General features: G+C 54.8%; 6 protein-coding genes across 6 annotated transcripts; 3 read left to right on the top strand and 3 right to left on the bottom strand.

The window, feature by feature from the left end:
- Positions 1-55: 55 nt before the first annotated feature.
- On the bottom strand, positions 56-4,732 carry E0L32_008366 (uncharacterized protein; the record flags this gene model as incomplete). Its single annotated transcript, XM_031143212.1, has 2 exons — positions 56-4,511; positions 4,569-4,732. 2 exons carry the CDS (start codon positions 4,730-4,732, stop codon positions 56-58), a joined length of 4,620 nt encoding a protein of 1,539 aa, XP_030992343.1.
- Positions 4,733-5,430: 698 nt separating this feature from the next.
- Positions 5,431-6,084, top strand: E0L32_008365 (uncharacterized protein; the record flags this gene model as incomplete). The annotated part of the gene is made up of 4 exons (XM_031143211.1): positions 5,431-5,483; positions 5,549-5,637; positions 5,703-5,834; positions 5,906-6,084. The coding sequence occupies 4 exons, from the start codon at positions 5,431-5,433 to the stop codon at positions 6,082-6,084; spliced, it is 453 nt and encodes a 150-aa protein (XP_030992342.1).
- Positions 6,085-8,364: 2,280 nt separating this feature from the next.
- On the top strand, positions 8,365-9,054 carry E0L32_008364 (uncharacterized protein; the record flags this gene model as incomplete). Its single annotated transcript, XM_031143210.1, has 1 exon — positions 8,365-9,054. One exon carries the CDS (start codon positions 8,365-8,367, stop codon positions 9,052-9,054), a length of 690 nt encoding a protein of 229 aa, XP_030992341.1.
- Positions 9,055-10,510: 1,456 nt separating this feature from the next.
- On the bottom strand, positions 10,511-12,061 carry E0L32_008363 (uncharacterized protein; the record flags this gene model as incomplete). The annotated part of the gene is made up of 1 exon (XM_031143209.1): positions 10,511-12,061. One exon carries the CDS (start codon positions 12,059-12,061, stop codon positions 10,511-10,513), a length of 1,551 nt encoding a protein of 516 aa, XP_030992340.1.
- Positions 12,062-13,479: 1,418 nt separating this feature from the next.
- On the bottom strand, positions 13,480-14,820 carry E0L32_008362 (uncharacterized protein; the record flags this gene model as incomplete). Its single annotated transcript, XM_031143208.1, has 5 exons — positions 13,480-13,812; positions 13,871-14,018; positions 14,085-14,256; positions 14,326-14,434; positions 14,563-14,820. The coding sequence occupies 5 exons, from the start codon at positions 14,818-14,820 to the stop codon at positions 13,480-13,482; spliced, it is 1,020 nt and encodes a 339-aa protein (XP_030992339.1).
- Positions 14,821-21,409: 6,589 nt separating this feature from the next.
- E0L32_008361 (uncharacterized protein) lies at positions 21,410-22,651 on the top strand (the record flags this gene model as incomplete). The annotated part of the gene is made up of 3 exons (XM_031143207.1): positions 21,410-21,604; positions 21,732-21,829; positions 21,904-22,651. 3 exons carry the CDS (start codon positions 21,410-21,412, stop codon positions 22,649-22,651), a joined length of 1,041 nt encoding a protein of 346 aa, XP_030992338.1.
- Between the last annotated feature and the right edge of the window lie 3,334 nt (positions 22,652-25,985).

Genomic DNA, 25,985 nt, shown 5'->3' with positions numbered 1-25,985 from the left:
AAAAAAAAAGAACATGGCCTACTTTACATAACACGAATACTCATACAAACCACACCTAATTCTTCCTCTGCAACACGTTGCCAGAGCGCCTCCTCAGCGCGGAGGGCCGCAGCCTGGCAGCCAGGTTCTCCCGTGCGGCAGACAACTGGCCCGCGCCCAGGGGCGAAGGCCGTCCCACACCTCCGGACCCCCTCGCCCCCGCGGCAAGAAGGTGGTGCGCCGCGCTGCTCACCCCTTCCCAGTTATTCCTCCCGTCCTCGCCAGAGTACAGGCTCCCGCCGCTGGGGCTGTCGTACCCGGCATCGTCCTCCTCCTCCTCGTCGTGGAACCCGACACCAGCCGGCACAGAGCGCCTCCTCGTCCGGCCGAGCAAGCCTACTCCGCCGGCCCGCAGATGCGGCGGCCTCATGACGTTGTCGTCGCGCACGCGCAGCGCGGCGGCGTCGATGGCCATCTGCGCGCGCATGGCCGTCCACGACTCGATCTGGCCGCAGTCGGCCTCGTCGACGCAGCGGCACTCGTCGCCGGCGGGGCAGTCCGTCTCGCCCATGGCGTGCCACTCGGCGAGGCAGTGCTCGTGCGCGACGCACCCGCAGCCCAGGCAGGGCGGGTACAGCGCGTCGACCGGCTCGGTGCAGTAGACGCAGCGTAGCTGCGCCTGCGCGCGGTGGCAGCGGTGGCAGGTGCCCACGGCACCGCCGACGGCGCCGTCGTGCTCTTCGGTCGTGTACTCGAGCGGCTCGAGCTGCATCTCGCACCGGCTGCAGAGGCCCGTGACGTCGAGCCCGCGGTCCGAGGCGAGCAGGGCCTGCAGCTGCTCCTTCTTGTTGCCCAGGACGAGGGTCGGCGACGTGGTGCCCGGCGTCGTCTGCGGCGGCGCGCTCGAGATGCTGTGGTTGTGGCTGTGGACGCTCTCCGCGCCGCCAAAGGACTCGTGGGCGCTGGCATCGTCGCCAAAGACGCCCGAGGCGGTCATACTGTCGTCCTTGAGGACGTTGAACTTCATAATCTCCAGCCTGGCGAGCGGCTGTCCCCACATCTGCAACATCTCGGCATAGGCATATCGATAGCCCGCATAGATGGCATTGTGGCTCGGCTCCAGGAACGGCGTAGCCATCCAGCCGTCGTCGTTGAACAGCCGGCTGTTCTCGGTGTGAACGGTGACATCCACTGCTACCATAGATAACATCTCCTCGCGACGGTAGTCGTCATCTGACAGCGAAGTTCTAGCCGTGCCTGGGTTCTCAGCTTGCGCGCCAAACACCGTCGAGCCACCCCAAGTGATATTGCTTGGCGCCAGATTACTGAGGATTGTTTCGGCAGGGCTTGGTCTTTTCCGTACTGGCGGCTCGGGGGGGGATGAGGAAATAATGCCTGACAGCGTGCGGGGCAAGCTGGCGGTGATAGTTGAGGTGAGAGCTGAGTTGGTTCGTCGGAAAGAACGGGTATTCGGTGAGGTTGACAGGCTCTGTGTCTGATCGCGCTCTAGGAGATGATCCCTCCCAAATCGCATAGGAGGTGTCTCACCACACGAGTATGAATTAGAAGCAGGCTCGCCGGCCCAGGAGACTTCCTCTGAGCCTTGTGACCCAGAATACAGGATAGGAGTGTGGGCTGTGCGCGGAGTTGTCACGGCAGAGCTCATCGCACTGCGCGCGTGCATGTTCCATACGTCTGGATTCGTAGGAAAGTACTCAAGAGAGAATGAGGGTGCCTTCATAGGCAGTGGCGTCTCGGGTTGCGTCAGATGTGATTCAGCATACGCGACACTATCTTCGGCCGAAGAGTCGCCAAAGATGCAAGACAGCATCGCAAGCATTTGGATGTCTGCAAGCTGGTCAAAGTAATCGAAGAGATCGTGGATGAACTCCTGAGCCAGGGGATGGTAGCCCCATTTCACTCGACCAGTGAGCAGCTCATCGTCTCCCTTACTGCCCCTGTCATCTTCTCGAAACCTAGACACAGCATCTCTGGCGATGACCAACACCGATTTTCGCCGTAGTGATTGTTCAGTCAACTTGAGAGGGATGTCGGATCTCAGGAGCAAGGCAGAATATCGCCATATATCCACAAGATCCGGATACCCATACTTCTCGGCGACTTTGGCATTGTGCTCACACACCTCGGCACCATCACCGAAAATAGCGTACTCTTGAGCAAACTGCTGCTTCGAGGGGAGTTCGACCCGGTAATCGTGGATAGATGTGATGCTTTTTGGCTTGCCCGGGCGTCGCCTACTGGTGCCGGTGCCTGTGCCAGTTCCAGCACCCGTTCCTCCACCGCTGGAGCGAATTGAATCGTTTGCACTCCATGTCTTGCGGATGCGCCGACCAGCCTGATACCAGAGGCTGATCTTGTGCATTGTTGTCAGCTCGGAATCGCTAGAGGAGGAAGACGACGAAGCGTCAGAGTCGTCGGATCCATCTGAGTGATCACTCGTCGCGGAAGCATCTTCATCTTCATTCCTTTGCTTCAACGGAGGCGAGTCGTGTGTCAGACGCCCAAACCCAGCAAAATTGGGTTCCCCCTTAAGCCGGTCTCGATTGGCATCGGCTGCCAACGCAAACCTGTCTTTGGCTCTCTGGTCCTTCGTCGGGAAGAAGCAAACAATCCGACCATCATTTGAGAAGCGCGCACCACAGGTCCTAGCTTTGGGTGGCACAACCATTGGCCGAAAGCTCGGTGCTAGGGTGTTGTCTTCGGTGCTAAGAGTCAGTTCCTGAGACATGGACGCTGAACCCCCGGCGGGAATCTCAGTCTCATCATCTTCGCTTGAACTCTCATCGGCAAGATCATCAGAGACGTCGTCAAAGTCTCGCACGTTCTTGAAAAACGTTGTACTCGCCTCCAGGTCGACTTCTCCCAGCAGGTAGGTAAATGCAACATCCAAGCAGTTCTTTTTCCTTTGCAGAAACTGGGCTGTCAGTTCCTGCAGCTCCGTCTCGATCTTCTGATGCGTTTCGTCTGGCATGAAGGAGCTCTGTTCTACGAAGAACCTCGGTGCTTTCAGTTTGGGATAGGATGCAGGTATATCCACCCTGACTTTGATGAAGATGGTCTCTCCCCCTTCTCCCCAGGGACCCTTCAGCGACGCGTTCAGTGTGAGGTTATCCATGTCGATGTTCTCCCATTTCACGTTTGGAAGTTGGTTACTGATGCGCACGAATTCTTCATGGATGCTTTCAGGCTCGCCCCAGTCATCATCAGGGTATCCCGGACTCAACATGGATGAATCCTTGGAATCTTGACGTTGGGGAGTGTCAGAGCTCGATTTGCGCTTGTTCATCGAGACACCCTTCATCCACCCAATTTGGGCATGGCTGCGATCCGCTTCTTGTGACGAGACAGGCTTGGCCTTCATGGAAGGGCCTCTCCAGGCAGATCGGCTCGGGTAATGGGGAGCTTGCATACTCATCGTGAGTGCGCTTCGCCGATACCCAGTCCCGCTGGTTGCAGGGCGTGGGTCACTCATCGTCGCGGTTCTCCTATCACGATGGGGGTGGTCATCAACTGTTCGGAAGGTCTTGTAGACTGCGCCCTTGCGTGTAATGTTGAGTCGTTTTCTTGGGGGGCCGCCCTTTACAAAGCCTACCGCAGCGAGATCCTCAGGGTCCGGGCGCTGCAGTCGAAGCTCGTTGTCTTCACCCCAGGACACTAATTGAAACTCGCGGTCGTCGGCCTCTTCGGTCACAGTGCCACGACTTCTCCAGAGGAATTCCTTGACTTTGTGATTACCGTGGCCCGGGAAGACAGCTACGGGGTCGACGTGGCCATCCTTGGGCGTGTTGCTTTCCGATCGTCGATCATAGAGGTAGAGATTGCCAGGCTCGTTCTGAGGCATGGCAAGCAGACCCCACCCGAAAGGAGCATGTCGAGCGCGCCATACTGGGAAGTCGGTACGGATGACCCGTTCAGGTTCGTCGCCCTCGTTCCCATAGTCCCAGAACTTGATGCTTTTGTCGAGTGAGCAGGTAACGACCCCTGTTGCCCTGGTACGGTTCCAGTCTAGCCCATAGATCTTTGAGGTATGGGCGCTGATTGTCCTCAGGGGTTCCGCGGCGTTTCGGTCATCCCAGATGTGCAGGTATCTGTCATGAGAAGAGGCGAGGATATGGCTGTCCTGCCTGTTGTATTTTACCTGAGTAGCACCTGCAAACCAGTCACAGAATGTGAGAGCTGGCTGCCTGGGGCGCCGAAGATCCCAGCAATGAACATAACCATCCACGGCACAGGTTGCCAGGAAGTCCCGGCTGTGCGCTGAGAAGTTGATGTCGGTGATTGCTCGACTATGGCCTTGGAGAGAATGCTCAATGGCTCCAGATGGCGAATCGTCGCGCAGGTTCAGATTCCAGACTAGACATCGATGATTCGCAGTGGACGCGACCCAGTAGTCTCGATCTGCGAATGGTGACCATTGCACATCCACAACAAGCCAAGGAGAGCCATGACTGCTCAACCTCCGAGGCGGGCTATAAGGTGAGTCGAGGTCTATTATGGTCAGACCCTCGGGCCTTGGTGTGCTTGTTAGCTCCTAGCTCTCGAAGAGGGGCCATGCTCGACAAGCTTACGAAGCAAGAGCCACATCCCGGCCTGAGGGAGATATCGTGGCTGACCCTACAAGGCCATCGACATGAATGGTCCCATCGGCGTCAAAGGTCTCGCTGTCAGACGCCGATTTGAGCGTCTTGCTCTTCTTGTGTTGGTCAAAGAGCCGCGTGAATGCAGAAGGCATGGTGAGAGCTCAGCGCCGTTACCTGGCGCATCATCGAGCGCGACGGCTTGCCAAACCGCTTCCTGCCTCGACAGTCGCTGCGCAGGCCGATTAAGTCGATCGCATGGATCGCAAAAGGCGCGGCTTCATCGGTTTCAGTTCTCGCCAACCATTCCTACTCCTGTGAGTCTCCAGCGGGTGTCTTCGCAGGGCTGAGTTCACGCTGGATTGGTGAGCTGTCGTGCATGAGATTAAGCTGTAGATTGACCGAGTTCCCATAGGTAGCCCTCCCGCTTTGGTTTAGTGGAAAGTGACTTTGGCCTCCCAACTTATGATGTGGGGCTCGTGACAGAGGCGGAACCTGCCGGTATCTAATCCCCCCCCACCTTCGCAGTCCAGTTGACTCTCCCGCATTCAAGTCGCTGGTGAGGCTTAGATTTCCAACGACAATCATTGATCTGCCTTCTCTGTGCTTCCAAGTTTGTCGTCTTGAGCGACCAAGCACGGGAATATCCTGCGACTCACTGCTGCGAGACCTTCTCCCGTCGTCCCGAAGGCCAAACATTGCAATCTTCTCCCGCTATTTAGCCCTCCTCAGCCCGACAACTTCTGCAAGTAGGTGCCTAATCAACACAGCTTGCTCGAGACTTTGCTTCAGAGCTCTCGACAATTAGCCGGTCTGTATCTATCCGACGACACCTAAGAATCACTCTGCGGCCATGGCGTTACCCAAGCGCATTGTCAAGGAGACGGAGCGGTTGATGGCGGAGCCGTAAGGACCCCTCGAATATCGAAATTTTGGGATGACTCGATTTGATCTGACCTCGACACGTACAGCGTCCCTGGTATCAGCGCCATTCCTCATGAAGACAATCTGCGATACTTTGATGTCGAGATCCATGGCCCTCAGTCGTCTCCCTACGAAGGTGAGTCAGCGTTGGACCGAAGGGCAGACGTTCTTGATGCCATGTATGCTAACCCGGCGACGCAGGTGGCATTTTCAAACTTGAACTCTTCCTTCCCGACGACTACCCAATGACGCCGCCCAAGATCCGTTTCTTGACCAAGATTTTCCATCCGAATGTTGACAAGCTCGGGCGCATCTGTCTGGATGTTCTGAAGAGTACTGTTTTCCTCCCCAAGTTATCCTCAACTCTCTGGGAATGGACTTAGTGACTAATTGGGATAATTCAGACAACTGGTCACCCGCTCTCCAAATCCGAACCATACTCCTATCGATCCAGGCTTTGCTGGGTGCCCCAAATCCCGACGACCCCCTCGCCGCCGACGTTGCCAAGAGCTGGAAGGAGGATGAGAAGGCTGCCATCCAGACTGCAAAGGAGTGGACGCAGCAGTATGCCGTGCCCAAATGAGCGTGTTAGCAATGTGCTTAGGTCGCTTTTGTCCTGAGAGGCATTATTATTCTCCTTGGAGAAGTTAAGAGGACGACGCCGCTGGAAGGGAATCACACAGGTTTCGGATGCTCGAAGGACGTCCTAGGTGGTGCAATCTAGCCCTCTGGAGGCTGTGGGTGCTCTAGGACATTGCAGCCACTGTATTCAGTCGGCATGATATGATGGATGATGAGTAGAGGATGGATCACGAAGACGCGTAGTCATTTCCAGCGCTTGTTGTTTCGTCATAGAAGGGACGTTATCCATATCATAGTTGCCATTGAGGGACCAGGGTGAGCTTGATTTCAAAGCTTTTACTAAGTAAACAGAGATTCATCGATACTTTCATCTGAGACAAGAAGAGTGCAGTTTATGCGGATTGAAACGCCGTACCATGAATCGCACTCCCAAGATCTGAGGATATCTATGCAAGTCGACAGTAGTCGCTGGCCTATCACGGAAACCCCTTCCTATACCTTGAGATGGCTAGCTGCCGTTGGTTCTCCTTGCATGTTCTCGGGCAGTGCCACGGTAGTAAGATTTGGTTGAGTTTCCAGGCCTTCCATCCCGGTGTATACAGCTCTATTAGATCAAGAGGGGGTGTTCAAATCCACGTGGCACTTTAGCGATGGGTTACCTTGCTGGGCCGCCGAGACTATGATGCCTGGATGCATCATGGAACCGGGTTTACATGCCCTCGTGGCTGACGGATGCTTTCTGGGCACAACAAGCAAGTGATGGTCAGGTTAGTTGACGGACTGCGAACAGAAGTACTCGACTATCCATCAAACCCATTCAGTTTTAGGTAGTGAGATAGCCCTTCCGAGTCCCAGAGCAAGGATATGCACTTTTACGATTGAGGTATCCCCTGATGAACTTCTGTCATCCATTCTGACCCCCGCTCGAACAAGGAAGTCTCCCGGAAGATCTTGCTCGCATGGCGGAAATTGCCATGGCTTTTCCCGACGAACGGCGCGACTTTTCTCTTGCTACAATCGCTGACAAAGCCGAGTGTCGGGTGGCTAGAACGCGGCCTAGATCCCTGTCACCGATGCATACGCGTTAGCTTGACAGGGATCCGGCCTGGATCGCTGGCAGCCACCAGACGGGGAGAGTTTGTGCATGGCAGAGGAGTGTTCATGGCGGACCTGTCATCGTCAGCTGGTCATGGCCCAGCAGTTGAATATACGTCCAGAAAGCCGGGTGATCTAGATTCGGGCGATGGAAGGCACTGGCTGCACATGGGCGAGACGAGTATGGATACGCATTGCAACATCGACAACACCCATGACACGGACATGTGTGTTGACTGTTCGGAAAGCCATAGCAGCAGGATACTAAGACCAATATCTGGCGTACCTTGCCTTAGTTATGGTGACACAATCGGGATGGCCTCCTACAAAGGGTGTAAGCAGAGCTTCACAGCACTATGAGAGGTGCAAAGACACGCGGATGCTGTGCGACTCCGCGTACGGAGTACCTAGCTCAGTTATCAGTGTTCATTGAACGAGAATTGAGTCTCACCGAGCAGCGCCCTCTTCTTTGTAGCTCCAAACAAACAAAGTGAGCCCGTGCAGCCCAACACCAAGAGAAGAGAGGTCAAAGAGTGGATGTCACCACTCCTCCTCCTCCCTCCCCTAAACCACAATGAGCATGCAGAGAAAAAGGACCCCTGCTCCACCACCTCCACATCCCCTGGGGATCCATTCGCCATCCCCAGCCCCCCTTCCAAGTTCCAACATTCGTTTCCTCGCAATTGCGGCCGCAATTTTGAAACATTGGACCGATCATATTATCCATGGACAAGCCTGAGACGGTTTCCAATCGACTCTGCTTGTTTGCTTTCGCATTACCAGCTGCGGATCCGGCTCCCATCCCCGCATCACGGCGTCAACACTGAACCGCGAACCAGCTGCGCGCCCACTTTGGCTCTCAGGAGTTCAGCCACCCCCCCGAAATCCGAGAAAAGGAAACATCAACGAGCTTCCAGATCCCGCGGCCCCCCTCGATCTCATTTCTTTCGTTCACCTGCCCTACCGGCTCCTGTTTGCCCGTGTTGAAGACAGAAAGAGCGCCAGCGGTTCGGACCGATCTAGCAAACGTGCCAACGCTTTGACATTCCTCGTCCCGCATTCCGGTCCCGGTTGCTCGTCGCCACCCCCCAGCTTTGACAGTGCGCCAGAAGAAGCAGCATCTATTCTCGATCAAGCGCTGTGACACCTCGCTGTCTGCCAGCCTCACAATCTTCAGCCGAGAACCATGCCTGCCCGAACGAACGGTAGCGTGGCCACCGCGCCAGCGCCAGCCAAGACTTTCGAGCTCCCAGCTCTCGACTTCAACTTCTCGTCGCTCACCGAGGGCACCAACATCCCAGCTCCTCTGCCCTCCCCGATCCAAGAAGAGCCCGCCTTGCCCAAGACGCCGACCAAGCAGGAGGAGAAGGAGAACACCAAGCCGACGACCTCCTCGAACGGAGAGCATCCTGATGCCACATCTCCTGACTCGACCGGTGCCAAGGGCGGCGTGAAGCGCCCAGCCGACGACATTCCCGCCTCTCCGACGCACTCACACCGACAGGGCAGCATCCGCCGGCTGTTCAGCAGGAATATGCTCAACTCGGCGTATGCGAGTGGAGAGGCCGACTCACAAGCGGCGCCCAGCATTGACGTCAGCACCACCAGGCCAGCAAGCCGGAGCAACGGTAGCTTCATGGATGACAGGAAATCAAAGAGGAGTAGCGGATGGTTCAGGAGACTCCGAGGCGGCGACACATCCCCACCGCCCAGCAGCAGCGGCTCCAACAAGAGGTCGAGCACGTTAATCCAGGAAGTGAGGAAGCCTGCTGGCCCACCACCCCCAATGATACCAGAACTGTCCGATCTCGAGGCCAAGATCGACCTCGACGACGGAGGCAGCCTCGGTAGCGATCTTTTCAAGAACATAAAATAAGCATGGCACAAAGTGCTTACGACTTTACTTCGATTCTACATCCGACAATGAGGAGTGGACGGCGCTCCCAGGGCAACGAACGTACCAGGAACACGCCCGGACCACATTTTTGCATCTCTGAAGATCTCATAAAAGCCAGCAGCAGACGTCAATTCTGGCATGGAGAAACGACTTTTTTTTTTTGTGCCTTTGCTACCCTTTCATTTTCTTTTCTCTTTCTCTGGCTCTTTCGAGCTGCAGAAGACGCATGCTGCGAGATATGTATCATGATACCCAGCTCGATTAACGGGCTCATTCATTCTCAACACGAGAGCTGTTCACTTTTATTTTTCTCACACAAAAAGATGCCCATTCTTCTCGAAGCCTATTTTTTTGAGTGCTTGTGCCTTATCATCCCCTCCGTTGCTCTCTTTTCGATTCATTTGTACTACGTAAGGGAATTTAGGAAAGCGGCAGCCCGCTGAGATCTCCGCCGCATGGCTTAGTTACCAGATGCCTCTAATACCTACATCCTCCACCTTCTTCCATCTGCTTCTTCCGCCTCCTCTGGCTTGCCTCCTTGACTCTTGGTTTCTTGTGAGGACTCTTGACAAATAATCTCCCCGTGTGGCTTCATGGCCCTTGCGTGGAATTGCGAAGGGCTTGGATCTTCAATGAAATGGAGTGGCAGGCCTCTAACTCGTGCATTCGTGCCCTGCCTCCCCATCTCCAGGGCAGTTTTATCAAGCATCTTCTGAGCCTGAAGCCGCAGCCCTTGAACACCGCCGTGCGGGCAGTCGAAGGGTGCGATGGCACAATGGCGATTTAGTATTGGTCTGGCCTGAGGGCTCAGCACTGCCTCTGTTGCTGTCGCCCATCTCCTCTTGCTGCATGTTGTCACACATCGGAGCCCGCAGAAGTCGGGCTTGAAGGCCTTGCGATCCGGGGGGGTGGTTGAACAATCCACGACAACAATCTTGTCCTTATAACTGGAAACGTTATGGTGTCTCTGGAGCAGGTTCATTGTGTCTCTTCAACTATGTCTAGATAACAGTATGACTCGACTTGAGGTTGACCCAAAAGTTAAACTATTGATACATATATGAATATATTGATAGAACCCCTTGTGATTCTATAAAGGTCACTCGTAGTCACCGAGATCTTCTATTGAGATATGGATATGGGTATATAGAAGGCCGGCTGGAGTACAAGTTGTACCAAGGTAAGGCAGCATCGGATTTTGGTGCAATTGAGGCCAGGGTACTTCATGATAGGTATCTCAATCACATAATATATGTATGTGTATGTATCTATTTCTAGTACTTCAAATACTTCATCTTATTTATTTCGCAGTATATCCAGATGATATGATAGGAGTCACCCAATACGTTTGGCAGCTTTGAAGAGAAAAAAGTGGCCCTGAGCAGCAACAGCTCAAGCTCCACGGCTGGACGGGTGGGGACATGTACCGTGAGCTCTAAAACGTCATTCCAACCGGCGCCGGGCCGAGAGCTTCGTTTCTTTTGCACGGCAGTCTCCGCCGACATTGACGACTCACGAAACCACACCTCTTGTTTGCGCAAACCACCAATTCGTCCGAGAAGTCAGCAAGCATACCCGGAAAGCTAGAAAGATGGCGACGACCCTGCGCTCCGCGCGGCCCATCGCCAACGGCCTCCTCCGGCCCAGCGCCCAGAGCTCGCGGACCTGCCGCGGCTGCTCCCTGCCTCTGACGGCCGTCCGGCACAAGAGCGGGCCGTACGGCTACGAGCAGGCCAAGGCGCTCGTCTTCTCCAAGTACGGAGAACCCTCTGACGTCCTCAGGTACGCAGTTGCCCCCCCCCCCTTTCCTCCCCTCTTCTCTGTCTTCCTTTTTGCTGCTGCTCGAACGACGACTGCCCCAAGAAGTATCAGCTAACGGTTTCGTCGTCTTGTTTCCCACAGCATCCACAAGCACTCCATCTCCCCCTCCCTGCCCTCGGGCTCCGTCCTCGTCCGCACCCTCGCCGCGCCCATCAACCCGGCCGACGTCAACACCATCCAGGGCACCTACGGCGCGAAGCCCACCTTCTCGACGCTCCTGGGCACCGCCGAGCCGGCCGCCCTGGCCGGCAACGAGGGCTGCTTCGAGGTCATGGCCGTCGGCGACGGCGTGTCGTCGCTCAAGAAGGGCGACTGGGCCATACCCGCCGGCACGGGGCTCGGCACCTGGCGCACGCAGGCCCTGATCGAGGGCGCCGACGCGAGCCTCCTGCGCGTCGACAGGACCGGCCTGACCCCGCTGCAGGCCGCGACCGTCAGCGTCAACCCGTGCAGCGCGTACCGCATGCTGCGCGACTTTGTCGACCTCGTCGACGTCAGCGTGCGCAGCTTCGCGGCGTCGGGCGGCGGCGCCTGGTTCCTGCAGAACGGGGCCAACTCGGGCGTCGGCCGCGCGGCGATCCAGCTCGGCCGGCTGTGGGGCCTGCGCAGCATCAACGTCGTGCGGGAGCGCGAGACCGAGGCCGAGACGGCGGCCCTGAAGCAGGAGCTCTCCGACCTCGGCGCCACGGTCGTGCTGACGGAGAGGGAGTTCCTCGACCGCTCGTTCCGGGACCGCCTGGCCGAGACGCTGCGCGGCGGGCGCGACGAGCTGCTCCTCGGGCTCAACTGCGTCGGCGGCAAGTCGGCTTCCGCCGTGGCGCGGTCGCTCAGCGAGGGCGGCACGGTGGTCACGTACGGCGCCATGTCGCGGCAGCCCGTGAGCCTGCCGACGGGCCTGCTCATCTTCAAGGACATCTCCTTCCGGGGCTTCTGGCTGAGCCGGTGGGCGAACCGCGACCGGCCCGGCAAGAGGCGGACGGTCGAGGAGATCCTGGCGCTCATCCGCGAGGGCAAGTTTGCCGACACCCCCGTCGACGAGGTCCCCTGGACGTGGGACACGCCCGAGCAGGAGCTGCGGGACGCGGTGCAGGGCACGCTGCAGGGGTTCAGGAAAGGGAAGGGGGTGTTTGTGTTTAAGGATACCTGAGAGAGGGAGGCGTGGCATGGGGGTTGGTTGGGGCGGTAATGAATGACCGAGGGTTGAGAGTGATTTGTGTAAGAACAAAAAGATGAAAATAGACTGTGATAAAGCTTGCTTGTTGTACTTTGTTGCAGTGTGCTGCCTGGGGACTCTTGGAGGTCTGGGACTGTGAGAAGCCAGGTCTGAAAGTTGATAGGATCAAGTGACTGTAGTCTTGGATCAGCCAGGTCGAGCCATGTGCCAGGTTGAGTACTTGATTTGCAACTTGACACTGAAACCTTGGTGATATGTGAGCACTCGCCTCACGAGACTCGAGCCTCGCCTTGGCAAAGAGCACAACCACTCAACACTCTTCATATAGACCAGAATTTATATGCCAATATGGCTGCTAAATGACCATGTACAATCACTGTAGAGTGCAGTGCAGTGGTGAGTCAGCTGCAGCACCCACCCCCAAGCCATACACCCCCTTCTAGGCTGCACCTCTGCCCTGGACCCGCCTCACCTCCCGCAGCCGCGTCCCAAACATCGCCAACCCAGACCCGCTTTTGACAACCCTCAGAACGCCCCTAAAGAGCTGCAACTGTACAAGTCCTCATACATCTGGGTTAGCCAGTCAGCAAGTGGCAGGGGGCGTGGGAGACGGCTCAACTGGATGAGAGTCTGGTTGCAAAAAGACTAAAAACCCCAAACACGAAAAAGAATAGAGCCGCACACGTCCTTGGCCAGTGGAGGATTCTAATCGAACTTTGAAACTCATTGTGTTCGATACCCGTTTGAATCTAATTACACATATATATATAAAACCCTCGCGGTTTTTGTAGCCGGCTTCCAGGGGGATTCGGTGAGTTTTTTTACTTTCTTGACATATCTTTTTATTTTTTTCTATGCTTTTAACAACGAGCGTACCCGTTGATAAGGCCAAATAATTGCGTGTCAACGTGACTTCGCGACCGTAACGGCGGCCTATGTACCAAGAACTTCATTGGAGGAGACTAGGCGTAGGGGTAGTGATATCTTGATTTCAAGGTTGAAAGTCGGAAGGTTGCAAAACGCCACTGGTGATTTGGGCCACCGAAAAGTGCATATCAGCTTCTGAGAACATTGCGGCACACCCGTTTCAACTATTCGAAGACTGTCATGATGCCTCAGCCGTTCCCACGTACGAGGACAAGGACATTGAACCTTGTAACAGTATCGCGTAGACTAGGACATAATCAACAACACACGTGCTTGAAGTAACGTCAGAGAGATTTATCCAAGCGTTGTAACACTATGGCAGCCCAGGCATCACCGAGGACACACAGCGCGTATCATACGAAGGTTGTTGCTTTTTTTAACTTCTGAACAAACATGAGACCTTTCGAGTGATTAAGCTAGTAGCGCGCTGCCTTTTGCTACATCCTATGGCCCAAACGTTTTCTACTCCCAGCCGTCTCGAGTCAGTTCCACTGCTTGCCAAAGAACTCGAGCACCGTCTTGTAGCCGCGGATGTACTCCTCCTTGACATGGTCGTCGGTCAGGTCCGAGCGAGCGGCCATCCAGCCGTGGATCTGGTCGCCGAAGGTCTCGACGTGCTTGGCGACCGTCAGGTTGCTCTCGAAATTCTTGACATCCTCGGGAGCCTCGTCCTTGGACGCGAGCATGATGAGAGGGACCTTGATGCTAGAGGCATCGTTGGCGTCGACCATGGCTGGATGGATCTCGGCAGCGATAGAGAAAGGAGTCTTATCCCCGGAAGTGGCGAGAGAAACGACCTTTCCTCCCCAGCAATACTAAAAATTGCGTTAGACAACAACACTTGCATTTCATGGTAGGATTGACATGGCCTACCCCTAGGATGCCCCATGACTTGATCGAAGAGTTGTGCTCGTTGGCGGCCTTGACAAAGGCGGGGACCTTCTCGGCGACTGAAGGGGGCGGGAACTTCTTGAAGAAGTTGCCGAGATTCTTCTGCTTCTCTTCGGTGTTCGGGGGGAACCTACGGCGGGTCAGTTAGCCCAGCATTTCCTTATCCCTGGTCATCAAGCTCTGAGAGGGGCCATACCACTCGATAGGGCAGGGCTCGCCGTTGAACCAGTCAGGCATGTAGACCTTGTACTTCTGGTGCTTGTCGCTGGTGGCCAGGATATCGGCGCCCTGGACCGTCTGGTCAAAGAAGCCAAAGATGTCAAAGATGACGAGAATTGCCTTGGTGGCATCGGCCGGCCCAGTGACATCTGATCAGCACGGCATCCCCAGTCAGCAAAGAATCGGAATACCTCGGTTGTCTCATAGCCCGAACGTACAAGTCTTGAAACCGCCAACCTGCTCGTACGAGCCTTGGGCCTTGTAGCCGCTGGCAACTTTGCAATGGTTAGCGACGGGTCGGCGAGCATCGTCGTCAAGAAAAGGGGTCTGCAGATCAGCGTCGTACCGACTGGGGGTATGTTACAGCAGGCCTGGTAAAGTTAATTATTAGTCTCGAGTCGTGGCAGGGCGTGGCGCGTCTCGTGAAGCGTCAATGGGAGAAACTCAGAACGGACCTCGCTGTGACCGCCGGTAGCTGGCATGCTCGACATCCTGGCGGTTTGTTGGGCAATTGGCCTCGTAAAAGCGGCAGATGTGGTTTGTTGGGCTGTAGGAGCCTGGGCCGATCGCAATGAGGCCGATGGAGTCGACGCTGAGGATGCTTGACCGCTTGTGTAGAGGTTGGGAAGTCGAGGAATTGGGTTTCGCGAAGGGCTCAGGGCGCGGTTGAGAAATCCAGCAGGAGCTCGGAGAGGTGGGGTTGGAGGCGGCATAAGCGTCACAAGTTGCAAACGGCGTCGGCCTGGAGCAGGAACAAAAGCAGCTCGGCAGTTGGATCGCGGCTACGAGCTGCACGGGCAATCTTACAAGGTTTCAATTGGTAGGAGCAATATGCACGCCCCTTTCGAACTCAATGCAACCAGTTGTCGTTCTTTCTTCAACACTGCAATGCCGCCGTTGGACTGGCGTGATCCCCAGGGCTTGTTTGAGCTTGAAAGGCGGCGGTGGCGCTGCGGGGTGTCGGTCGGGAGGGGTCAAAGCTCCCTGCAGTAGTCGGGGGCGGGTGGTGATGTCACTTTGATGTGGTCCATGCGTTATCATGTCCAAAGGAAAGGCCTGACTGTGGACCTCTGATCATGTACTTTCGCGAAGCTAGAAATTGTATTGTAGTCGTACATACATTTGGGTATGGCGTGCGTACTAATCCTGTATGGTCAAAACGTTCAAGGCTTTCGTGAGGCTGGCCTGCTTTGCGCTGATGTTTGAATTGATTGTCTGTCCAGGTGAAGCCGTTGGGCAATTGCCGTTTTGGGCAAGACGGAGCCAATTACAGCCAATCAGCAGAGACACCGTCTCCAGGCCGAAACCTGGCCTGGATCTATTTCAACTTCTCTCTATCAAGAACATTAGCTAGCGATCCTTGCAACGATAATCATCAATGCCCTTTTGCAGCATCCGATGGCCTCTGGATTTCTGGCCTAGGATGGGGATTGCTTGGGATGTCCTTCTTGCTTCTCGCCATACAATGCCGTCTTCTGAACATTCCTCGAGGATGAAGACTGTTGGGTCGACGTATCCCTTGCCCTATGCGTCTAGGATGAAGAAATAATTCCAATGTGCTTTTCAGAAGATGAAGTTACCCTATCCGGTCATCATCAATACATAGCATATGATAAGTCCAGCAGGCTCGACCTCTACTACACGGCGTCGTCATCATAAGAACACAACTTGTAAGTCACCCTAGCGCGCACCTCATAGGGAAGACGCTAGTTCCTGTCTATGATGATATGAAAGCCACCTCCATCGGAGTTCGGAGGCAGAGTCCATCTATACCCGCGCCTTGAGAAGTCGTTCCTGCGGGGGTGTGTGTGCAGTGTCAGCCTTCTAGAAGCCTGTCCCTTTTTGTTTTGTCACGGATGCATCTGGTCGCTTCAAGTATTTATTTTTTCTCCACGGACATTGGACATGATCACAAGATGCAGTTCCGGCCCTAGGCAAGAACCGCCAGATATTCCGAGGCGGCTTGTGACATTTTGTACAAGTATTCAGAAAACTGGAGCTCACCTCTCTTCCTCCCCTCTCTTTTGTTGTTCTTTCTCAGTGCGTGCGCGTTGCAAAGTGACGGGTATCTCGTTTGGCACCGGTTTCTCCATAAAAGATCCATCTGATCCATCAACAAAGGTGTACTAGATGATCGGGATTGTGGCAAAAACAAATGGACTTGGCTTTTTTTTCTTACCGGGTCCAAGCGACTTGGCAGCCGTGTGCCTGCCCTGATGAAGGAAGGAATACCTAGTGTTTCAACGGCGAGTAATGACCACAAAACGGGCAACCAAGTCAGCATTTGGGGCTTGTAATTGTCCATTTGCCCTACAGAGAGTCATGTGCATGGAACAAAATGTGCGCTTTGTCATCGACGATTGCCCCTATTTTCCTCGGCTGCAGCCATCGGCCTGTCGATCAAAAAGCTTGTCCTTATCATTGAAAACGTCCGTCTATCTGTGTGCAGGAAGACGTCACAGACAGCGGGCTTTTGATTTGGTGGGCGGCGCAAAAGAGCATCAAAGTCCGAAGTAGCGAGTTGGCAGCCATGTCAGCGTCAGCGCTTATGCGTGGACCGCTGGCAAATCAGTGTGGCTGGATAACAGTAGCCTCAAGCTAAGGAATTTCTCGTTCGTCAATCATGCAACAGCAGTCGTGTATGGTGTCGATTTCACATGTCCACCACTATTGATTTAGAGATGATTTCGGTTGTTCAACCCTGTACTCGGAGAACTTGCTCCTTTTCACAACATATGATAATCATAAAGTTTGTGGCCGGATGCACCTCAATCCACGTGGAGAGAGGTTCGACCCTGCATAAAACGGTACAAACGGGGTTCCGTGCCGTAAACTCGGCCGGCGGGACTCCGAATACGTCCGGCCACCAAGATTTGACGGGACGACACTAGTGCAAATTACCGAGGGGGACAGCCTTGCATTAACGGGTTGGGCTAATTAACCTACAGTTTGGGAACTGACAAATTCAACGGATTTAACGACGTCGTGATTGGTAATGCCTGTAGAGTCGTACATCGAACGTGGGATTTGTTATTGACATGCTCCAAGCAACCATTAGCTTGGTATGCATAAAAGCTACCAATTTCGTTGCGAGTAATTGCTGCCCCTGTCATGTCTCAGATAAGCTGGGACTGCAGGGTCCAGGCTCGATTTACTCGAATTGACCCAGATCTGGGGAATTGAGGCGTCGTTGGCTGGAGCTTTTTGTCTTAAAAACGGCATGATCTGATAGCTAGCCTGTCTCTCGGGTCTCTGAACCGAAAAATGTTTGTCTGGATCTTTACCAGGTAAAAGTCATGTCTTTGGGCAAAATTCAGCCAGCACATCGTCCCACTTGGGCCCTAGGAACCGAGGGCGAATTCTCCAAAGGAGAATATCTGCGACGGTGAGAAGAAGCTCTCGCGACTCTGCGAGCCCGCGACACGGCTACCATGCTAAGGTGAGCGTGTACAAGTAGTTATGTCGCAGGGGCAGTGTTGTACCCCGAGGTCGCTGGTTGTGTTAGCTCTAGGGGTCGGTAAGAGGCGCTCGCCGATCCTACGTGAGCCTCACCGTGACGTGTGCCTCCAGCAAATCAGGTGTCCCGGCGTGGCTGAATTCCCCCAGGTCACGAGCCCCAGACACCGACACTTGGGCGGCCCAAACAAAGGATGCGGCATGCATGGCATGGATACCGTGGTGCAGTTACGTAGCCTTGGAGGGAGCAGCCCTATGGCAATGGGGTCGGGTTCGACATCGGACTCCGAGTCTACCAGGATTGGTGCACAATGCTTCCAGGGCAACGGTAGCAAAGCAACCTCGTGTGGAGGTTCCTCTCCGCGAGTGTTGCTTTGTTGTCTTTTTGCAACGACAGCATGCCTCCAGTATTGCCTGGTACCTGGGCTGTCAATTGGGATCCAATGTCGATCGCTGGCAGTCAATCCCAATGTCCGTGGAAAACTCCGTGGGCACCACGTCCGTGTGCGCGGCATTTTCCATGTTCAGGCCTGCACATCCCTGCTACCCCAGACGTGCATCCTTCCGCAATGAGCCAATTTGTGGTGTCGCGCGTGTAGGTGAGCAGGGTCATGAGGCCATCCAGGCCGGGAGAAAACGGGCGGAACCGTGCCCTGGGATCAGGAACAAGGTCTCCTTTAAAAAGGGTGTCAAGGGCCTGGGGTCTTGAAGGAGTGCGTTTGGTGCCCGAGGAGGACGACGCAAGACCCCGTGCGCGAGCTCGAACGATGCGTGTTCGGCCCCGGAAAGACCGAAGCAGCGCGGCGACCTCCCACCCACGGCACTTCGCCTTTATCGAATTTTGTCGAAAAGCGCACACTCCCCTCCACTTCGCGCCTCTCCCTCGGGATTCACTTCCTGTGGAATGTTTCTAGAAACTTGACCAATCGTGGGGCTCCAGCCCAACCTTAAGCTTTGGCACTAGGGCTCTCACCTTGATGGGCAAAATGGGACTCGGCCCCATCTCCTGCCCTAGGTACCTACTTGTACATCATCACCGACACCTACCTAGCACTCAGATCTTCCTACCCTTCTGGATTCCCGGTCGTCCTAGTGTCATGCTCCCCCGGAAGTTGGTGATACCTATTCCTGAGGTGGTGTTCGAGTGCCGGCCACTTGAGCCGCCGGCACTTGGAGTGAAGGAGGGCGAGCAAGCCTCACATGGCCCCAGACCGCGTACCATCTTGCCTCCATCGGAACATAATTATGCGCAGTCGATCTCAAGACTATCACCTAACATCTCTTGATCGATCTCGAGGGTTTTATTCTCCACTCTACGTCTTTTCTGACATGCAGCTCGTTGCGAGCAATATCCTAGAATTGTGCAATCGCTTCTCTGCGTGCCACAAGCAGTATTATTACATATTGCCAGCATCATTGTTTCACTTTGTACCTGCCAACCAAGCTATTCAAGTGCGTAGCGCAGTCAAAGGTCCCCTTTTAAGAGGCAGAATCTTAAATTGCCTCTTCGGGTTTTGGTCGGCGAGTCAGGGGCGTTTCGCACGGTTCAACCGTGGAGAGCTGCCTCGAAGCGCACAGTGTGTCATCAAAGCGCGCTCCCGATCTAAGTCCGCGGCTCGCGGAGTTGGCATAGGTATTACGATATGGTCCCTGTCTGATACGATACAATGGAGATGAGTAAGGCTGAAAAAAAAGGGCTCTCTGCCTGTCATCATTTGAGAGAGGGCAAGGGGACCTGCAGCCTCCAGGGCTGCCACCCATGGCTCCTTGGCACCAACCTTGCTGCCCATGACAAGGCCGCTGTGTACGGTTTAGACTTTAACGGTCTCACCATGGCGTGATAGGCGTGCTACTGAAGGTTGTTCCATGATAGGGTAGGTAGGATGTCGAGAACTGAAACGCGTTGAGGGAGGTGGGAGAGTGTCGCTACTCGGACAGGTCGACCGTATTATTTCGAGGATTATCCGTCAATAAGATTTTATCCATGGCTACGCGACCCCGGCCGGCACTGGCACGATCCGCTTGTGCAAGAGCGGACGGGGCAGAAGTGGCTCAAATTCCCGAGTCGGCGATAACACGCACTAAAGGCTCTCTGGTGAGAACGTAGGCAGGTACTTGACTCGTCCTCAGATCTGAGACAAGCTCAAAGGTACCCGTTTAGCGCTGTGAGCGAACCCCCTTTTGCGCGAGGAGCCTTGCTGGACAACTCGATGTGCTGCGCTGGCCTTGATCCCCTGGGCGCGCGCCTGGAGGGGGGGCGTGCGGCTTACTCGACAACTCTGTTTCGGTCGGGGATGAGATGAAGTCGAGGCCGATGTATCTCCAAGTAGCCCACCGTACCCACAACGGGTTTTAACCCACCAACTTGTCGAGCATGCATGATGGGCCCCTACTAGACAGAATGCTGGGACATGTCATAAAAGATCATGAATTTTTGGTATAAGTCCTCGGGGCGAGGCGAGGCATGTGTGTTTTTTCTTGAATCAGATATATACCGAATGTGGCTGCTCCTCATTCCCCAAAGCTGGTCTTCTCGCGCCCACACATGCCGTATATTTCTTTTGCTGCCTCTTCCTTACTCATCTATCCTATCAAGCCACCAAGCCCAAGCCCAAGCCCAAGCCCAAGCCCAGGCCAAGAGCAATCCTGGTGTGGTGTTCATCTAATTGTACTACTGCTTACACGCTTACACGGACTGTGGGCGAGCCAGACAGCCAGACGAGCCAGCCAGGCAGGCAGGCATCAAGACACTCATACATCATTTTCGTGTGATCGACTCGAATCAAGGTTGTCACACCGTTACACACGAAACTCGAGGCGAACGAGCAAGACAGAAACCTTGAATTGGCGACTTATCACCGCTCTGCTCGCTACCCCTCGCTCTCACCTGCAACCCGTCAGCTTACCAAGGATTCTTGACGCAAGCATTGGCGCAATCCCTTGCCCAATACAGCATACAGTCTCCCCTGGTCCAACGTGGAGGTTCAGGATAGGAACACGCGCGCGCAATCCCATTCCTGGCGCAGCAGTCAGCCAGTCGCAGCAAGAAGCGAGCTAGCTTCCTCAAAAGCATCAGAAGCCCCGATCCCACTGCCCCTCGGACCGGGAGTAGGACTTCGGAGACTTGTTGGTGACCCGTTTCGACAAGCCCCGTCACTTTTCCCTTTCCTGGGTACGGCGAGTTTATCGAGTGGCACCGTTTTGCCCACACCCAAATACGCCAACGAGCCCAGTGCCCCCCTCTAACGTCCTACGCAACTCCACCCGCCTTTTTTTCGAGGCCGCACCGCATTCGCGCACACACGGACATAAGGACACCCCGACCGTTAAAGCCACTATTTCGCAGCGCACCCATCCAGTCTCCAGGGTGCTCAGGGTATCCTCCACAGGGCACTTTAGGGTCTCTGCTAACGCTCGGGACGGCCTAACTCGCGATCCCAAAGGAACCTTGACCCAGCTGGGCGCTGTGTATCACATAATCCCTATGCGCCCTTGACGAAGCAACTTGAACAAGCCTTACTCGTCATTATTAATCTCGACTTCTCTTGGGAGGACCGCTCACACGGGTCGCTCCGCATTTTCTTTTTCTTCTTCTTCATCTGTTTCCTAGACATACCCCCCCTGAAAGCCCCTTGAGGCTTTTAGTTTCCTTTATTGTTCCCTCCTTCATATATACATCCACTCGGGCCCTGTTGTGCTGGCTGTTCCCAGAACCTAGGAAGCTTCCTGTTGCCCCTCGCCCCCGAACTCGACTTACACACACACCGCGCATCGTCGTCCTGCCTCTCCCCCTTTGGATGAACACGGCCGATTACCCATTGCTATTGCCACACACACAGTCAAGCCATGGAAACAAATCTACCTACTCCTCCCCAGGAGGATCAAAAATCGCAGAGCTCGAGGAAAAGCTCGGCGTCGAAGCAGGTCAAGGCAGTACACCGGCCGACTAAGCGGGCGTCCACGACGCACTCGCACCCGCACCCGCACTCACATCCCTCTCCCACCCACGACAGCAATTCCGCCGATGGCCGGCATAAGAGGGTATGGAAGGCCTGTGAGAGGTGTAGAATGAAGAAGACCAAGGTACGCGTGCAATTGTTTTTCTTTTTCTATCTTGTCGGGTGTCTCCTATTCAATTGAGTGTCCACATCACTTACACGGACTTTAGTGTGATGGAGAATTCCCCTGCAAGAGGTGTAAGGATGACGGCCTTGTCTGCACGGCCGGCACCCGAAAGAAGACGGAATACAAGCAAATACCAAAAGGGTATGTAACAATTCTCAAACAAACATCATATGATGTCTACCATCCAGACAATTGACTGACACATGCCTTGTCAGATACGCCGAGGTACTCGAGCACACTCAATTCGCCCTCATCGCGACGGTGCACAAGCTCTACGCCATGGTCCGCAGCGGACAACAATGGGACCTGGGCGAGCCCGAACTGAACGACCGCGGCCAGCCGGTGATTCACAACATCGCCTCCAAGCTGGGGTGCATCCGGCCCAACAGCGACATGGACCTGCCCGTCCACTCGGTCTTCCCCGAGGACGAGGCAGGCCTCGCCGAGCTGGCCCGCCAGCTGGAGTCGCAACAGCCCGAGCAGTCCCCGATCAAGACCGAGGTGGACTGCAGCCGCACCGACCGCGCGAGCTCCTCGGAGCTCGACCACTCCGACTTCGAGCAGGACTACCGCAAGTCCGTCTTCGGCGGCGCCAACAACGGCGGCGCCACGCTGTCGCCGCAGAGCCTCACGTACAGCGACTTCGAGTCCGTGCCCAGCGCCAGCCACCACCACCATCACCAGCAGCAGGGCGGCGAGATGTTCCCGCCCCAGCCCGCGAACGTGCCGACGTCCTTCCCGGCCTGGATGCCCAGCCAGCCCACGGCGATGGACATGAGTCAGCAGTTCATGCAGCCGACCCCTTCGTTTATGAACATGGACCTCCTGAACCAGGGCCTCGTGGAGTCGAGTTTCGGGACCATCAAGCCCCATATCCTGTCGTGCCCGAATCCCGAGGTTATGATGGGCATGGGCGACCCCATGATCTACTCTGGCTACGACGCCGACTCATTACGGATGTGATTTTAAGAGATGGGACTTTTTTTGCTATCAAAAACGGACGACGTTGAAATCAGATGTGTGCGTGTGATGTCTTTTACGACCTGGGTACGAAGATTGGGTTGGGGATCTAGACGGCGCACTTTGGATACCTTCCTTTTTCCTTTTTGACAGGCAGTTTGCGCATTCAAGCGGAGATTCACTGCAAGGCGTTGGTTACGGGGTCCTTTTTGGAGATTCTACTTTTTTTTTTTTTCAACTTTCGCTGGTCCTCCCCCTGTTGTTCGATGGGTGGATGATCCGAATTGGAGTTGTCGGTCACTGGTTCGTGTGTGTGTACGACTACGGCCCGTCGTCCGCGATCTTGCGACGATGACAGGCGACATGGGCCATATGGGGAGCCCGTCGTTGAGCGCTCCCTGCCTACAGAAGTTCTAGACAAATAATACAAACAAACAAACTCCACCCGTCAAAGGTCCATCACGTTCCTATCTAGACTTTTGCCAATCGTCAAGCGCTTTCATTAGTAGGAGCCTAACGGACAGCCCGTCCGTGATAACACGGCGATGTCATCGCCTCCTCCTGTACCCACACAAACAGAACCTTTACATGTAAGAATAACCGACCTCGGCAGCTCCAGTCCAATGAGTCTTTTCTTGCGTCACACACGTCCCCCTTCTCAACGTTACGCATTAGAGTAATCCTGACAAGCCCAAGGCCCCAGCAAAAAAATTCACTTTGCCAGCTTACCATGCCAGGGCAAACACTAATGCTGGCAGTTGTGTAAAAAACGGCATAACGGCATGCCGAGAAATCCTCTGTTTGTCATTACCACAGCGGCGGGCTCCATGGAACGCCGGGTTTTAACTTGCTACATTAGCTCGACTTACGGGCGGGCGAATCAAGGAGTCATGGACCCAACTCGGGGTCTTTTGACAGGGCTTACAGCAGCAATAGCTGAGTAGTACCTAGTGTGAAAGGGGGTTGGGTGGTGGGTAGGTAGGTAGGTAGTGGATGTGTGTGTGTGTGTGTGTCAACGTTGTTGTGTTAGTGAGTGGTGAAAGTATCCGCAGGTACCTCCGTGCAAGGAAGGGCCCGCACGCACGCATCAGCATTGAAAAAGAAAGTGGGATGAACGGAGTCGACCTGTAAATCCGAATATCGTACTGTTTCTTCGATGGTGCCATTGCTTTTGCTGCTATGAAAGGGGAGAGGAAGAAATTGACTGGGGGACCTGGTCCCCTCCGCCCGCTGCCTACGAAAGAGTACGCGCACTCTTGTTCGCATTCGCTCCGCGGGACGAGACGAAAAACGTAGCGATCGAGGCGGTGTCGTCACGCGGGGGGACATTGATCAAATACCAAGATGCTTGGCTCTGGCATGGCATTTGACAGACAGTCTTGGGCGAAGCTAATAAACCATACATGCTTGCTTACCTGATGGAACAACACACGCATCGCACGCACGCACATCACCAGGGGCAGTCCCAAGCGAAGTGTGCACGCCCCCCTCCGATAACTCAGCGGGAAAATGGAGATGCGGATGTACATCCCAGTACCAAGCCCGCATTTTTGACTTTTTTTCTCCGTTTTGTCCACTCTAGGTAATAAACAGGGTCAGAAAGAAAGAAAAATAAAGTGTGTCAGGATCAAATCTGATCTCATCATCAGTTAACAGCTTCCGCCGAGGCTCCTCGGAGGGTCGACGGAGGGATTACATGGATCAGATAAGCCTCCGTCCTGCCCGTTAACGGCGGACGAAATTGGCCCATGGATCGGCGGACCAAAGAACCAGAAGTGTCTGAACTCTTGTTCATGACCTGCACGATATATATGAACGGCAACAACACCCGCAGCACTGCCTGCCGAGCTCATGCAGATTGCATATGCTGCTGTCGCATGCGCTCACCGCAGCTTTGAACCCGTCGCGCGCGCGCGCGAGTTGCCAGGCCTTGCAACGGACGGCCCTTCAGCTTGATCGCGAAACCCGCCGCGGAGACCCAGTTTAATGCGCCTCTGAGGTCTTTATTCTGTCATCCATTTTGCTACATCCTGATCTTTATCGTCCGTCCATCAGATCAGGGATCACGTACTTTTGCGGATCCCCTCATCTGCGGTCGAAACCGTTAACCAGCCATCCCTCTTTCATGGTCTGATTGATGGCTCATCTACCGTCTTAGCTAGTGTGTGGCTGACAACCTTCCGTTCTGCCAGAGCAGCATTGATGGTAGATGGAAAGGGTTGGTTCTAAGGTTCATGTAGAGTCGCATAGGATGATACGACTAATACGATATACCTAAGCCTTTACCTTTAACTAAGTGTGCCTACTGATACGACGGATGCGATCTACGAAGATACGGTCGCTTAACTATCCGAGACTACATGGTACTTTGCTTTTCTCGATGCAGGTAGGTAATGGTCTTCCCAAAAAGAAGCCTTGGCTGACAAGGGCTTGTGGCTTTAACTCAAACCGTTGGTGTGCCTACCCTTGCTGACCCTTGCTAGGCAAGGGACCTCGACTCTGGGGCAGAGGGACGACGCACATCACCTTGATCACCTACCATCCAATTCCTTTCTCGCACACCCTCGCGCCCAAACGGAGACTACTCGCGCCCGAAAGCGTGGAATCCCACGTTTTAGCGGGCGTAAGTCGGGTTTTGAAGAGGTCCGCACGCCGGGACATGGACCCTCTTTTCCTTTCTATCTTTTCTTTTCTTCTCTCGACTGGCGCTTCGCTTGGCAATTGTCGATTCCCGAGCTGAGTGTGGCCCTCTCTATTACCTAGGTTACGGTACCCAGACCCATTTTCTTAAATTTTCCATTTCATTTTTATTTTATTTTACGGAGCGTGTTTGTCCCTCCCATCGTTCAGCCTCATTCGCCGCACTCGTAGGGCAGGCAAGAGGGTGGCCACCTTGCTCCAAGCTCCACCTTGCCGGACGGAGTTCCGTCGCAATGGTGGGAAGCCACATGCCTCGAAAGTACTCCGTACTTGTATCGTAATGCGAGAGGGCCCACAGCGCGGCCGTGATCCGCGGGACCCATCACATTGGCGCCTCTCTGTGTGGGAATGTTGGAGCTACGTCTTATTAAAAACTGACGTGAGGCCTAATGAGCCCAGCCAAAAGATTGCAAGTGAAATGCCAGCCGTGAATGCACGTAGGTCAGATGCAGATGCCTGGCTCCCTTTTAGCTCATCGAGCTCTCGCATTCGGTGTGACTTGGCTTCTAATTTCTCATCGCGCTTTGCTGCCCAAGACGGCCAGCATCATGCGTCGTCAGGATGATCCGCCAATGGATGACTCCTCTTGCGCTAGATACAAGTACTTCGTAGGTACCCAACTCACGCTAGAATGGTA

This window comes from Thyridium curvatum (genome assembly GCF_004353045.1).
Source record: "Thyridium curvatum strain D216 chromosome Unknown NODE_55_length_292940_cov_83.935894, whole genome shotgun sequence".
In the NCBI taxonomy this organism is placed as follows: domain Eukaryota; kingdom Fungi; phylum Ascomycota; class Sordariomycetes; order Thyridiales; family Thyridiaceae; genus Thyridium; species Thyridium curvatum.
Note: the sequence above shows the minus strand (reverse complement) of the source record. Positions and strands in the feature narration are given on the sequence as shown.